Below are 16,723 nucleotides of genomic sequence, written 5' to 3'. Positions count from 1 at the left end.
AATAGTCAACAGTTTTTTAAGCTACGTATATAACATCTATTGAATGATAAAATAAACAGATTTTTTTATAAGCAAAAGTCCCTTTTCCAAAATTTTCATCTTTATAATTCTGACAATGCATCTGAGTATTATTTGTCATTATCAGAAGACTTGAGAGGTGTTGTGTGTATTTTTACGTGCTCTATTTCATGGCTGAGTGCGCTTCTCACTGCTGTCTACAAAGATTAGTTGATCAGAATAATTTCCCAACTAAGGAAATGAAACTCAAGTTGCATAAGGAGGATGTCAGTTAAATCAAAATAAGACAGAAAACGAAACAGTGATGTACATAATTTTTTGCTAGTTTTACCCTAAAGTAGAAGGTAGATTTTGGACCCTGTTTATGACCAATAACTCTGGAGTAGCTTTCCATGATTTTCATTAGCTGCTTGATTGATAATGGATTGAGAAGGGCCCTCCACAGAATTATAAGCATCATTAAACAAACCATCAATAAACCACTTGCCATTTGGCCGTACAAATACACATACTTCTCATTTTAGAAGCAGCACTGTGTGGTTTGAGGGTCCTTGCTCATGACACCCATGCAAAAGAAGAGAACCATTATTAATGGAGGCTGTCAGATGTATTCATCAGCTCGATTTATATTCATCAAGTACATTCGGGTGACACTTTTCATTATTTTAAGTTTTGCACTCACTAAGTGCATGCAATGCGCACTAGTGACCTGCATGCAAGGATTCATAGCTCTAATGAAGACAACAAGCAAACTGTTTAGGCTGTTTTTATTACTTGATAATAAAGTGGCACTAAGGCATGGGGCTATGCATTCAAACTGGCATTCTACAAGCTCACATAAATCATACTTTCATTAGTGAATTACAAAGCACCCTAGCCCGGCACATTTATTTATCCATATTACACTCTTGTAGGTTCATTAAAATAAGTCAGACCTCTTTCCTCATCTTTATAGGTCACCACATCCTGTCGCACAGAAAACCGTATTGACAGTGACAAAAAATGTCTCTCTCACACACACACAGACACACACAGCAAATACGGAGAAAACACTGTAACTTTGACTATAAACCATCCTCTTAATTTTACCAAAAGGATATGTCCTTTTTCCTAAAAAACATGGAGTTCCCTTTCAGGAACTCGAGTTGCGTCAACAACGCTTTGGAAACGCTTCCACGTTGTCCACACTCTGAATTACATGTGTAATCTGTTCAATGGAAAGCGCGGCATCACCGGTGGGGTGACATCATTACCAGGTAGCTATTAAAAGCATATAAAAATCACATGGCTCTGTGAAGTCAGTTCTTGAGGGAGCCGACTGTGCACATTGTTCTCCCATGTCCATGCGGATGCTACACTCCCGGTAGGCACCCTCCTCGCGGTTCTCGCCTCGCTCCCGCTGAGGCGGAGCAGCATGCTAGTTCCTGGGGCTCATAAATGGACCTCGCAGAGGGCTTAAAGATGGGCTTGTCCCTTTTTTCCTGCCTCTCCTGCCAGGTCCAGCACTCGTTCGCATGCCTTTCGCCGGTTTCTTTCCCATGCGACGAGAGCATTCAGCTCCACCTCTCTTCCGCTGAGGAGGGGAACTGCGCTTTGCAAGTCAGAGTGGAGGAGCTCATAGAGGTTGTGGCTCGAGCTGTCGTCAAGCTAGATCTGTCTTAGCTGGCTGATGAGCAGAGAGCGTTTCGTCCAGCAAGACTGACTGAACGCTTTTTGCAGCCTGCTCCACAACCTCCACGTCACACTCTGTTGTCCTTTCCCGACCTGCACACTGAGATGTCCAGGTACTGGGCGAGGCCATATTCGTCCCACTTCTTTAGCCTTAAGGTGGTGTTGTACTTCAACGTTATGGGGCTTAGATAATGTGGTTATGGGTCGATGCCCCGGCTTGACCAGATGCTGGCCAGCTATCTCTCTCCTGTGGTGGCATCATCCTTAAGACCCAGGCATTGGCCACCAAGTCCTTGCATAATATGTCAGCGCTGGTGGGTAAAGATGGTTTACTCTCAGGAACACTAAAGAGACCGCTCTGGCTGTTGGCTACTCTATGGCCGCCCTAGCTTCTACTGAAAGGTACTTATGGCTTACCTTATCGGATCTCTCCAATACGCCCCTCTAACGCCGACTGGCCTGTTCGCCAACTCCGTAAATACAGCAGTCAACCGATTTCAAGAGGCCAAGAAACAGTCTGTGGCATTTCAGCAGTTCTCCCACTTAGCTCTCAGGCTGTGCTCGGCAGGCACAGCCCCAACCGCAACCCAGCACCTCCCATCATCGATAGGTACAGATCGCCACTCACACTCCCCCTGTAAGGGATCCTGTGCAACGCTCTGGGCTGAAGTCCTGAAAGCTGGCAGATCTGAGGACTGTCATTTTCCAATAAGATTGCTTCGTCCAAAAAGTCCTGACATAGGACGTTCTTGGGACCCTGCTGGGAAAGGGCATGTTGTACCTCATTACATGGTGCCTGCCCTGCCCCGGCACCCCCAGGGACCTGGTCCGTTTACCCTGCCACACTAAGTGCTTCAGGGTAGTAGAGGATTTACAGGCCCTCTTAGTGGCCCCCTCTTTTCTGGAGTTTACTTCAGGCATTGCCAGTGCCTTTCTGTTCCCCAGAACGGGTTACATACCTAAGGGGCCCTCAGTCACCCCATGACCTATCAGACTCTAGTCATTCTATCCTCCTCCTTTTCAGGCCCCAGACCAGGAGAAGCTCAACCAGCTGTGTCCGGTGCAAGCGCTGAACTCTTGCATCCACAGGACAAGTTTGTGAAAGAAGTCAGATTAGTTGTTTATCTGCTATGGCACTCCGAGGAGAGGCCTCCCTGCTAACAAGTACACTCTAAGCAGGTGGATTATCGATGCATCCTCTTACGAGTCTTCTGGTCGCCCTGCTCCTTTTGGGTTCAGAGCACACTCGACCTGGAGTGTGGCAGCCTCTGGCTTGGTCCTCTGGAATCTCACTCCATGACATCTGCAACACTTCAGGCTGGTCCACCCTGCTGACCTTCATTAGGTTTTATAACCTTGACCTCAGTGCCACTTCTGGCCCATCTGTCCTTCGGACTAGCTGTGCCCCCATTTGTATGTAACCCTGGTTCCCTGGGGGAATGAGACGCTGATTCTCCATGCCACACTACCAGCATCCCTGCAGCACTTCCTTCTCTTTTACAGATGCTATTGTCGGCTTCACTCCATTCGCTTTTTATAGCTTCTTGGTCGTGATGTCACTCCACCGGTGATGCTGCACTTTCCATTAAATGGATTACAAACGTGATTTAGAGTATGGACAACGCAGAAGCATTTATAAAGTTGGTTGGTTGGTGCAGCATCTCATTCCCTCAGGGAACCAGGGTTACATACGTAACCAGAAGACTTTGTTTAGGAATGTGAAATAAAAAAGAATAATACAGAGGTGGTGTGATGTTGTGTAAATAATCTTTTGTACTATGTAGGACTTACCCGCTTGCTTATTCTTTAGCTCATTATCACAAAGCCCACTACAAGCCAAAGAAGATGGTGTGTAAGGTGCAAAGTAGCAACACAAAGCCTTGTTAAATTAGATCTTCATAATGATGCCATAACAGTATTAATGTCTGGCTTAGCATATTAGTTGTATAAGTCTCATTAATTAACCTTTGCACTTGGAGGTTACAAACCAGCAGGATTTTTTTGAACAGGATTTTTTATAGTGGTTGGATTCTCCTTTGGAATATCATTTAATAATTATTTTTTTGTTGTTTTTAGATATTGCCTGGATCATTATCTCAAATAATCATCGAAAGGTTACTCATTTAGAGTCTCATGTCTTGCACTCATTTTTCTTGTAAAATTGGTACCATGAAAACAATAGAGAATTATTAAGGATTATTATTGATCATATTGACATTACCCTTCATTGGATGCAAGGATCTGCAGAAATGCACTTTTACAAATAATTTTGTGCTTTCAATTCAAATTACACTCAGAGATGTGAATTTCCAAGGGATATTACTGGAAGTGATTATGCTGTGTAGATCATATCTTGTATTAGCACAGCACGCATAGTGTCTCAAGTGACAACCTAGCAGGCCTGCATTCTGGTCAGCTGCATTAACAGCAGGATTGGTTAGATAGCAGTGGTAAGCCTAACTAATAATGGAAACAAATGTGTATTTCATTTAAATATTGAATGAGTTCTTACTAGGCTCACTATTTTGACTTAGCTATGTATAGTTTCTCTCACATACTTCCTGTGTCTATTCTGACTCTTTCCGGATGGTTGGCCGGTATTTACCTACCACTGTGGTAAAAAAGGGTTTGCTAATCCAGACTACTGCATACAGCTGTATAGCCACTTTAAATGGCTGCAACCAAAACATTGAGGAACAGGGAAGTGAAATACCACAATGACAGCAAATGAATTCCATGCTCCACACGAGGCCATTGCTGTGAATTGAAATGTCAAATAGAGGCAAGATAGAGGAACAATCAAATTGTAGTACTTCTGTAATGGGAAAAAATGTCCCCTATAATGAAAATGGTTCATTTTCAAATGTTTCTAATGCAATATTTTGTGCAAGCAAGTCTCGCACTACTTCCTTCGTGCTGTGGTAGGAGGAGGTCTGAACTCTTCTGTGATTCCATCATGTTAGGGGGAAGGAAGCAGTGAAGCGTGAACCAAGCAGCTGGTTTCATTAACCTCCTGTCCAACCCAGGAGAGAGGGAAGCAGGGCGAGGCGATGTAAATGGTGACCTTCTAAATATGCAGCCAGACACGTGCCACTGAACGGGTCCATGCGCCTGCAATTTATAGACGGCAAGAAAAAGCAATAGTTGGTGCGAAGAAACTAGGCCATTCAACACATCAGTTGAATCACCTTGGCAAGCCTGACTGTGATAGCCTTTGGGGACAGATTTGCTGATGCTTTGTTCGTACACAGAATACACAGATGTTTGCTTATTCAATGCAGATATTGCAAACAGTACTATATAATTATGTAAATTGCACAATAATAATGACATCTGCATTATACTGTATAAAACATTATATATATATATATATATATATATATATATATATATATATATATATATATATATATATATATATATATATATATATATATATATATATATATATATATATAATGTATCATACAGTATAATGCAAACTTTCAGGGAAAGCATATTACACACCATTTTAAAGTTTTCATGAATATTTTTAAGTGGGTTAGACAATCAATTATATTAAATGCAATTGAATTTAAAGACTTCATCACTTTCAAGGACATTTTTACAGTCTTTATTTTTTTAAGTGTAGTGGATCTTTCACAGATCTTTCTTGTCTTTCTTCCCCTTAGAGAGCAGATTTGGCTGTAGCTCCTCTTACAATTACCTTTGTGAGAGAAAAAGTGATTGACTTCTCCAAGCCATTCCTGAACACTGGGATCAGCATCCTGTACCGCCGACCAAACAATACTAATACCGGTTTCTTCTCCTTCCTCAAACCCATGACCCCTGATATCTGGGTCTATATCCTGCTGGCCTATCTGGGTGTTAGCTGTGTACTGTTTGTCATTGCCAGGTAAGTAAAATCTAGATCAGTAGCAGACTTCATTTGGAATGTATTCATCATAATCACTTTAAATACCTTAGTGGAAGGTAGAGGTTTGAATACACGAGAACCAACCTAATGTGTAAATCTTTCTCTGTGGTGAATTGCTCAGGAAATGGATGTGCCGAAACACCCACACACCAGAGTGACCATTGTTGCTGACTCATTGAGCAGTGCTTGAGTTAATTTTGTAGGAAATGAGTGTTTGGCTGGACTGCAAGTTTCAAGACGAGGCAGCTGCTCTCATCAGCTCCTTTTCTGTCTTCCTTTCAGTACTCTTCTGAAAAGCTGTAAATATAGTTTTAGCAGGAGTGCATTTCTTTCATCTTCTTACCTATTAAATAGCCAATAGTCTCAATTTTCAGCCAGTAACCTGCCATGAATACTGCAGCACTGTGAGACATTTTCTAAAACCAGAGTCACTTATTTTCTTTAAGCAAATCTAAAACAGGAAAAGGTTGTAGCAGAAGGTAATGCTGTAACATTAATTTACAATTATTTAAAAGACTAATGCTAGAGGAGTATTGCTTCACTAACAGCTACATACATACATGCATACATGCATACATACATACATACATACATACATACATACATACATACATACATACATACATACATACATACATACGGTACCCAATTTAAAAGTTTAAAAGACACTGTGTAAAATGTAAATAGGAAACATAATGCATGATTTGCAAATTTTAAACCCATATATTTGCTTACAATAGAACATAACATATTTAAACTAAGAAAATTTACCATTTAAAGGAAAGTAAAAAGGAAAGAAAAAATTGGGATCTTTGTGCTTTTAGTTGGCTCCGCATTCAAAATATACTAGATTGATTCTGTACTGAAAATCACTGCATGGGCTTCTTCAGAATTCACTGACTATGAAAACAGTTCCCCGTGCCACACACAAATACAGGTTAAAGCTTTATCGTGCAAAGAAGAAGCCACAAATGAACATGATCCTGAAATGCTGCAGTATTCTCTTTACCAAAGCTTGTTTCCAATGGACTGAGGCAAAATGGAAAACTGTTCTGTGGTCATGCGAATTGAAATTCTAAACTATTTTAGGAAACTCTAGACTCTGTGTCCTCTGGAATACATTTGGTATGATTTCAATGTTCCATCGTGAATAAAATAAAGGTTTACAAGATTTGCAAATAAATGCATTCTTTTTTTTACAAAAAAAACCAAACAAACATTTAATAGACATTCTAAGAAGCACTGGTGGTGCACAATTTATTAGTTATCCTTATATATTTATGTAATTTGTATTTGGTTGTGGTGAATCCAGAGCATATCCGAGCAAACAGTGGGTGCACGGTGGATGAATTCATGCCAGATGGGATGCCAGTACATTGCAGGCTACCAGGCATGCACACACATTCACACTGACTCATGGATACCAAGTGAACACACTCACTTCACACCTTTAGCATAGCCAGGGCCTGAGCATGGTAGGGGTTTGAGGAAACTAAAAAACGTAGAGGAAACCCACACAGAAATGGGTAATGAAAAAAAATACAAGTAATTGAAAAGAAACTGAGCTCTGAAGATCATTTTAAGAACACAACTTAGGAGTGGTGGAGTTCATCCCTGCAGAGCGCCAGTAAATATACATTTGACGAAAAAAAAAAGATTAAAAATGGCCATGGAATACAGATTAAAATTTAAGACTTCAATATCTCACTAGTGTGGATAAGCACTTACGCTCCAGCAATAGTGGAATAATGGACATGTCCCCTCTCAGCCTTCCTTTGCCCTTATCTGCTAAAATACCTGCACATTGCCCCAAGTTTCAATTTTCTGAGATCAGCTGCATACTGCATACTGCATAGAGGCATGGAAGGAGGACAAATGACAAATGCTTTTTTAATAATTAAAAAAAAAATTAGCTATTATATACAGGGTCCTGGAAAGACCATGAAAATATGCTTTTTTTCCATGTGTACATTTTAGTTTAAAATTGAATGGATGTATTGAAATGAAACTGCAAAATAGTAATGCACAATTTGTGTATAATTTGCTGTCATCTCGTAACTTTTTGTATTTTTTGTATTTTAAAAAAAGTTTAAATTAATGTGTGCTGTCTTGTAAATATAACATGTCTATGGAGCACTTTGCATACATAACATCTACAGGATATAAATCTAATTGCTCCGCAGGGTTTTCTATAAAGTCAGTGACATGATACAAATTTTGACGATAGTATGCACACTTAAACTGAATTTGTCCTTATGTCTCAAAAATATGTTGTGTTTTCCAGTGTTAGCATTGCTTGATAGGGAAGTGTTATTTCTTTCATAACAGCAAAATGCATTCTTTGTGTAAATCGACAAACAGCATTTTAATAGGCTTCAGGAGAGAAAACGATAGAGGGGACTGATGCAAAAGGCTATGTTCTTGACTATTACTCATGTAAGTGCTGCCTCTCAACACACCATTTAAAACCACGAGGGCATTTGCTAAACAAAGTCATGGACCAAAAGAAAAATGAAGCAAATGCTTTAGCATAATGTATTCTCCTGCTATAAAGGCTGTATTCCTCCATCAAGCTCACACTCAACCAAACCCTCTTCTTTGCCTTACTCTGTATTTTAGGTCAAAGGTTATTACAATGTACTGTGCTCTCACATTAAATCATGAGTTCCTACTTTGTCTGAAGAGCATAAGATATGCTATAGACATTTGAGAAAATGCTCAAAAAAGAATAATCTTAAATAAAATAAAGTTTTTATTTATCTCGAATTAGGCTATTCTACAAACTAATATTTCTCTCAGCTGGTTAGATAGTTATCTGTAACTGATGTCTTTCCAACACATTAAACAATTAAAAACATTTTATATGCTAATCATACAAAGCATTTGCTAGAACACAGTATAAGCTTTAAAACTAAACCTACTAGACAACCAAAACCATATGCTATTATTAACTGAAACAAGTTTTAGAATTGCTTTTAGTCAGTTTCTATAAGTCTGAAATAAGAAACTGACTGCAAAGAAAATGATTCTATATAATTATACCTCATCCTCAGTCTCCAGTCAACTTCTTCCAGTTATATGTGTCAGGGAGCACCCTGCACTCCCGCCCGCACATGCCCCGCCAACACGGAGCTTCTCGCCTGATTACTAACTCGGCGCACCTGACTTCTATCAGACTCCCTCCCATATAAGCAGCTTCGCTTCCCACCAACACCGTCCGTTATTGCCCTTATGGACTCAAGCTGTCAGCTCTACGATTCCCTTTCTGCTGCCAGTTTTGCTTGCTATTTCGACACGCTACTTTAGATACAGCCCTTTTGCTTTCGCCGCTTCGCTCCGGGTTTCTGTTCTGGTTGTGTGAGTGCTCATTGGACTTTACATCATCTGTCATTAAAACCCTGGTTTTGCACAGCTCCGCTTTCCGCCTCGTCCGTGCGTAACAGAATAACGGACCGACAACAAAGGGGAGAGAGAGAGAGCCGCCCCTCACCTGGAGATGGACGCACACGCCGGCGCCACATCGGACACGGTACGGGATAGTGCCGCTAACCCCGCACCCGCGGCCGCCTACGTTCCAATGGCGTTTCCCTCTACTTTCTCCGGCGAACCATCTGAATGCCGCGGGTTTTTGATGCAAGTGGATCTCTTCATAGAGATGCAGCCGCAGCGTTTCCCCACCGCTCGAGCAAAGATTGTGTTCATCATCTCCTTGCTTTCCGGGAAGGCGTTAGCCTGGGCCCAATCTCTCTGGGAAGCCGCAGGACCGGTGGTGTATTCCTACACGGCATTCACCGCGCACTTCCGGGAAGTGTTCAGTACCTCCCCCGGAGTCCTCTCCACTACGGATTAGCTGCTCGGGTTGCGCCAGGGTGAGGATTCCATCACCGATTACAGCCTCCGTTTTCGCACTCTGGCGGCATCTTGTGGCTGGAACGAGTCAGCGCTGCTCGGTATTTATCGGCAGGGTTTGGCTCCTGAAATAAAGCAGGCGATGGTCATTCACGAGGATTCGGTGGGATTGGAAGATTTCATACAGAAATCCATCGGCCTCGCACAGCGTTTGGCGGCATGCCGGAGCTCGCCACCATTGCCCACGTCGTCATTTCCCGTCATGCAACGTTCAGCGCCTACGGCTTCAGGGGACGAACCCATGCAGCTCGGAACCCAGAGGCTGACCCAGAGAGAGCGAAACAACCGCTTGGCCACGGGTAGATGTCTGTACTGCGGGAAGCCGGGTCATTTCATCGCCGGCTGCCCCACTCGCCCATCTCGTGCCTCGGTGAGTTCAGTCCCGTTTCCTACTGAAATCTCTCCGTTATCTAAGCTCCGCCGAGAGAGGGGCTCCCAGGACTTAGCCGTGCAAACCATCCAGGGGCGCCCGCTGGGGAGAGGCTGGGTGAAGTATTGTGCCCCGGCGATCACACTACAGGTCGGACTGTTCCACCAGGAGGAGATCAGGTTCATGGTGTATGAGGACTCCACTGTCAGCGTGATCCTGGGAAGACCCTGGCTTCAACAACACGCGCCGAGGTGTTCCTGGGACCCGTGCGACATCCTGGAGTGGAGCCCTCACTGCCTCCAGCACTGCCTCTCCGGACTTCCCTCCAGGATCCCGCGGGCCATCGTGGGTGCCACCCAGGTGGAGGCAGCGACCACAAACACCCAGGTTGAGCTCCCTGAAGCGTATCGGGCCTACAAGGACGTTTTCAGTGCACAGGCCGCCACCCGTCTTCCTCCTCACCGGCCTTGGGACTGTGCTATTGACTTGCCTCCGGGGGCGAAGCTACCCAAGGGCCGGATCTACCCCCTGTCAGCCCCTGAACACAAGGCGATGGAGAAATACATCGCACAGGCCCTCCGTCAGGGGTTCATCGCCCCTTCCACTTCTCCGGCGGCCTCCAGCTTCTTCTTTGTGGGGAAAAAGGACGGTGGTCTCCGGCCCTGCATTGATTTCCGACAGCTGAATTCCCAGATCGTTCCCCTTCCTTATCCCCTGCCGCTCGTTCCGGCGGCCCTGGAGGAGCTACGGGAGGCGCGGGTCTTCTCCAAGCTCGACCTACGGAGCGCCTACAATCTGGTGCGCATCAGGAAGGGGGACGAGTGGAAGACGGCCTTCATCACGCCCTCGGGACACTACGAGTACCGGGTCATGCCGTACGGCCTTTCCATCTCCCCGGCCGTGTTCCAGGGGTTCATGAACGAAGTGTTCCGACCATACCTCCAGATGTTCGTGATGGTTTACATCGATGACATCCTCATATACTCACGGACTCTGGAGGAACACCTGGACCACATGAAACAAGTCCTAGGAGCGCTCCGTTCACATCATCTGTACTTGAATCTCTCCAAATGCGAGTTCCATCGCCCTCAGACCCGGTTCCTTGGTTACATCATTAGCTCCCAGGGGATTCAGATGGACGAAGGGAAGGTCCAAGCAGTGTGGGACTGGCCCGTTCCGACCACCATCAAGGAGCTCCAACGCTTTTTGGGCTTTGCCAACTTTTACCGTAGGTTCATCCAGGGCTACAGCCAGATCACCGCTCCCCTCACCTCTCTTCTCCGGGGAAAGGCACGCGCCCTCGGCTGGACCCGTGAGGCTCAGAAGGCTTTCGACGAGCTCCGCGAGCGCTTCTGCCACGCCCCCCGTCCTTCGCCACCCGGATCCCACACATCCCTTTGTCATAGAGGTGGACGCTTCCTCGACAGGGGTAGGGGCGACCCTCTCTCAACGGACGGGCTCCCCTCCAACGCTCCACCCGTGTGCGTATTACTCCCACAAACTCACTCCGGCAGAACAGATTTATGACATCGGGAACGGGAGCTCCTGGCCATCAAACTCGCCCTAGGGGAATGGATGCACTGGTTGGAGGGCGCTGAGCACCCTTTCACTGTCATCACCGATCATAAGAACCTCCAGTACCTGTGGGAGGCCCGAAGATTGAACCCCAGGCAGGCTTGTTGGGCCCTGTTCTTCACCCGCTTCCGCTTCCAGGTCACCTATCGAGCGGGGGCCCAAAACGGCAAGGCGGACGCCCTCTCCCGCCTGTTCGGGCCCGACGAGCCCGGGGACCCGGTCCCCATCCTTCCGCCCGATCTCATCATGGGGCCGATCATCTGGGACTTAGATGAGGACATCCGCACGGCCACGCTCCAAGAACCGAGCCCGGAGGGGTGCCCCGAGGGAAAGGTGTATGTGCCGACCGCATGTCGACGGGAGTTAGTCCAATCGGTCCACGAAGGGTTAGGGGCAGGCCACCCCGGCGAGAAACGCACCCTCCAGCTAGTTCAAGCCCGGTATTGGTGGCCCGGTATGACGAGGGAGGTCGCTCGCTTCGTCCAAGGGTGCCCCACATGCGCCATGGCCAAGGTACCGCGTCGCCTACCCATGGGCAGGTTGGTGCCACTCCCGGTCCCGCAACGTCCTTGGTCCCACCTGGGTATCGACTTTGTCACCGATCTCCACCGCTCCGAAGGGAACACTTGTATCCTGGTGGTAGTGGACCGGTTCTCAAAAGGCTGTCGCTTCATCCCCCTGAAGGGCCTGCCGACCGCCCTGGAGACCGCCGAGGCCCTGTTCCACCAAGTCTTTTGCACCTTCGGCCTCCCAGAGGAGATCGTCTCGGACCGAGGACCGCAATTTACGTCACGGGTCTGGAGGGTCTTTCTTTCGTCTCCTAGGGGTCTCAGTCAGCTTTTCCTCCAGTTACCATCCCCAGACCAACGGGCAGGCGGAAAGGAAGATTTAGGAGCTCAGCCAGTATCTTCGGGTGTATTGCAGCCAGGACCAGGAGAGCTGGTGTCGCTTTCTGCCATGGGCTGAGTACGCCCAAAACTCGCTTCGCCAAGACGCGACGGGGCTTACGCCCTTCCAGTGTACGCTGGGTTTCCAGCCACCTCTCTTCCCTTGGTCCGACGAGCCCAGTGATGTACCCGCCGTGGACGCATGGTTTCGGGAGAGCAACCGGGTCTGGGAGTCGGCGCACACACAACTCCGGAGGGCAGTGCGGAACACACGACGGCACGCCGACGCCCGTTGGCTGGAGGCGCCCCGTTTCCGGCCGGGTGACCGGGTATGGCTTTCCACCCGGGACCTACGTCTCAGGCTCCCCTGCCGCAAGCTGTGCCCCCGCTTTGTGGGCCCGTTCAAGATCGCCCGGCAGGTCAACGAGGTGACTTACCGTTTGGAGCTCCGGCCCAGGTACCGTATCCACCCGACATTCCATGTGTCTCTGCTGAAGCCTCACCGTCCGTCTCTCTCTCCCTCTCTAGGTGGCCCCGACGCGTCCGTCCAGCCGGATATCTTAGACCAGCCAGGGGTCTACGCGGTGCGCGAGGTATTGGACTCACGACGGCGCGGGGGTCGCCTTGAGTACCTGATCGACTGGGAGGGATACGGTCCGGAGGAACGCTCATGGGTGGCTCGGCAGGACATCCTGGACCCGGCGCTGTTGGTGAAGTTCCACGCGGCTCACCCGCATCGCCCGGCGCCCCGGGGCAGGGGTAGGCCTCGTCGCAGGGCTCGGGCGTCTGGTGCCTCCCCTGGGGGAGGGGGTGGTGTCAGGGAGCACCCTGCACTCCCGCCCGCACATGCCCCGCCAACACGGAGCTTCTCGCCTGATTACTAACTCGGCGCACCTGACTTCTATCAGACTCCCTCCCATATAAGCAGCTTCGCTTCCCACCAACACCGTCCGTTATTGCCCTTATGGACTCAAGCTGTCAGCTCTACGATTCCCTTTCTGCTGCCAGTTTTGCTTGCTATTTCGACACGCTACTTTCGATACAGCCATTTTGCTTTCGCCGCTTCGCTCCGGGTTTCTGTTCTGGTTGTGTGAGTGCTCATTGGACTTTACATCATCTGTCATTAAAACCCTGGTTTTGCACAGCTCCGCTTTCCGCCTCGTCCGTGCGTAACAATATGCTTGCTAAAATTCATTATCTAAGTAACCTTGCTCACACTTACATTTTTTATTACAATCATCTTTAATTCAGTATTTCATTATGTAACTATTATTTCCATTTTATTGGTCGTCCTACACTTTCTGTATCCATATTTCTGTATGTCAATCAATTTTCATTGTACTGTATGTATTTTAATAACAAAAAAACCTTTAAGTTATGGGCATGCACACAGTGAATTATTTGTTTTTACAGTGATGTCTTCAGAGATCTTTGACAAAACATCCAGTATTTAATGTAACTGATAATTTTTTATGTAACTGATATATTATCTATGTTTTATTTGTCACTACAAAAAACTTTTGTGGATCAGCTGCATCAGAACTAAAAAAAAAAAAAAAAAACCACACACATGGAAGTAATTAAATTGCTCTCAGTGTGTTTTGAAAATGAGTTTTCAAAATTAATAAAATTGTACCAGATTTCCTCTAAAGATAATATATAGTATAGTCTAATAGATTGATCTGCCAAAGCAGTCATCTGCCTTAACTGTGCTACAGTTTAGGTGTAGCACTTAAGTCTCCTGTTTTTGGATAGACAAAGTATATTAAAGTATACTTTAGCCACGGGGGTTCATTATAGAGACATAATGAGCACACTTGCCTATTATGGCATTATTGTGAGCAACAGGACTCCAAAAAGGATATTAGGTACCCAACAACAAGGACACTACCTAAAGTTTGTGTGGATTCAAGGGCCCCATCTCATTAATAAACACTCGGAAATTCTGAAAGTACCACATATGCATAACAGTCAATAAATTATTATTATTAGATCTCTTAAATATGCATTTGAATAAATTCTACAGCAAGGTGCAACAACTTCAGTCCTGTGGCCCCACAGTGATTTTCCTACTCAAATGCACATACTAAACCTGGTATTTAACTGGCTGAGTCAGGTGTCTTTAGACAAGAAAAAAATACTTTGTTGGAATCCAGAGATACAGGTGTGTAACCCTGTCCTGACATACTTAAAACCATAATTTCTGCTTAATGTGGATCACACACAGCCAAGATTAATATGCACAACAATACTCTGTGTACAAACACAAGTCTTTTGTTTCTTCTTTAATATTCTTTGCACAAATGCCATTTTTCTTTTCTTGTAGATAATTGTATACACACAGTTGCACAAGTGTTCTCTAGGCATAGTTTTACATATTCAGTGTGTATGGTATGCTCAATATAAACTATCAAGGCACTTCATGTGTCAGTTTGGGTATCCTTAATGCTCTCTGATTCCTCCAGCGTACAAAACATGCAGGTTTGTTGATTTGTCTCGCCAAAATTTCCTATAAGTGGGAATGTGTGTGTGCATGGTACCCTGCAATAATCTAGCATTTTATCTCTGGGGTAATCCTTCAAACCTTGCACCCATTGTTAATGGGAAAAGTTTCAAGGGATAAATCAGTTACTGAAAACGAATGAATGAACAGATGGATGGGTGGACAGGTGGACGGATGAACAAACAAACAACTGAAAGAACAAATGTCCCATACAAATACATTTTATTGGCAAAGGTACATTATGTGGATATATGACCACTACTGTTGGGAACAGTTTGGGCCAATTATTATTGGGCAAGTTTTAATTCCCAAAATATGTTGTGTTTCCATGCTAGCCTTACTTCAAATTGGGCCTTCCCAAGCTGTTACCAAAGATTTGTTCCACAAATTTGTAACCAAAAAGCACACATTTGTTTAAACAGCAAAAAATGCATTTGTATGCTTTATGTAAACTTTAACTTTAACGGGAGGCAAATGGACAAAACATGTAACATGCAGTGCACCTGTGCATAAAGTAAGGCACATATACAAGTTTTGCCACTGTTGGTGTAGGAGATTAGAGATACACTAGGTGACTGCATACTAGATGTACACAAAAGTTACACATGATATACAATACACAGTGCCTGACCTTTCTACTGCACTTGTGGCTGAATGAATACAAGTCCCCATAGCAAGTCTCCACATTTCAAATTTTAGTGGAAACTCTTCCCAAAAAGTGGAGTATATTATTACAGCAAATGAATTACTCAGTACATATTACTTAGTAAGACATAAAAAATGCCAAGATATACAGCTTTGCTGTATCAGATACTCCTAGCACATACTAATTAACTTTGAAGTAATTAATTGGGCTTTATGTAAGCTGTTGTAAGCATCAGTGCAAAAGAAGATTATGTAGTATGGTTTCATCTATCTCATTGCATCCTAATCCAATGGGTATCTACCTGTCACTTTGAAATGTACCACAATAAAGCAAAAATGTAATTTAAAACATTTAACTTGATTTACTGGCCTTAAAATGTCAATAAAAGTTTTTTATTAAATTTTTTTTAAGTCAGACTATACTTTATATGGATAATGGGTGTTTGATGTCTTTTGCAGATTTAGCCCTTATGAGTGGTATGATGCACACCCATGCAATCCAAGCTCTGATGTGGTGGAGAACAACTTTACACTCCTGAACAGCTTCTGGTTTGGCGTGGGCTCCCTTATGCAGCAAGGTAATGCAGTCTGTGTTTAAAGTGTGCTTTACAAGCCATCGCAGTGAACTTCAGGTGACAGTAGCATGAGGCGGCTGCTTCTGCTGAAGCCCTTCCCATCAAGAATATGTGGAGTTTACCCTTCAAGTGCAGACAGAGGAAGACTGTTGCCATGCTTCATGCCATTGTGAGGGGAAAATGTGTCACACAGGTGTCACATGCTCTGGCAGGTCGGAACGATATCAGTAGAGTTTGTTTCTGTGAAATGCGGCTTCCGTCAGTAACACTTCTCTCATGTTGTTGGCATTGAGTTGGGGTTAGGATCAAACTTCACAAATGACTGTGATTCTGTCTTGGCATTACACACACACACACACACACACACACACACACACTAACTCTCACACTGCAGAGATTACTTACCATCTGCTCGTGCCTAGATGTCCACCAACAAACCTCCCCCTGTGATTCTGTTTCCCAGCACTTTCAGAATCGCAACTCTATCTTCCTGTGCTATGATCACAATAGATTAGAATTTATATATATATATATATATATATATATATATATATATATATATATATATATATATATATATATATATATATATATATATATATATATATATATGTATATAATCAGGCGTATATAATATTTGGACTCTCACCACTA

The 16,723-nt window shown here is 44.8% G+C and overlaps 1 protein-coding gene across 1 annotated transcript in view; it reads left to right on the top strand.

Annotated features, from left to right (window-relative positions):
- grik3 (glutamate ionotropic receptor kainate type subunit 3) overlaps positions 1–16,723 on the top strand; it is a 100,012-nt gene that overhangs the window by 65,344 nt on the left and 17,945 nt on the right. The window contains exons 11-12 of the mRNA XM_083550222.1: positions 5,361–5,584; positions 15,954–16,072. Of these exons, the coding sequence (XP_083406348.1) occupies positions 5,361–5,584; positions 15,954–16,072 (343 nt within the window). The remainder of the gene's footprint in view (positions 1–5,360; positions 5,585–15,953; positions 16,073–16,723) is intronic.

The sequence above is a fragment of the Silurus aristotelis genome, assembly GCF_946808225.1.
Source record: "Silurus aristotelis genome assembly, chromosome: 1".
NCBI classification, from domain to species: Eukaryota; Metazoa; Chordata; class Actinopteri; order Siluriformes; family Siluridae; genus Silurus; species Silurus aristotelis.
The sequence above is the reverse complement of the archived record's forward strand: the minus strand, read 5'-3'. Positions and strand labels throughout refer to the sequence as shown.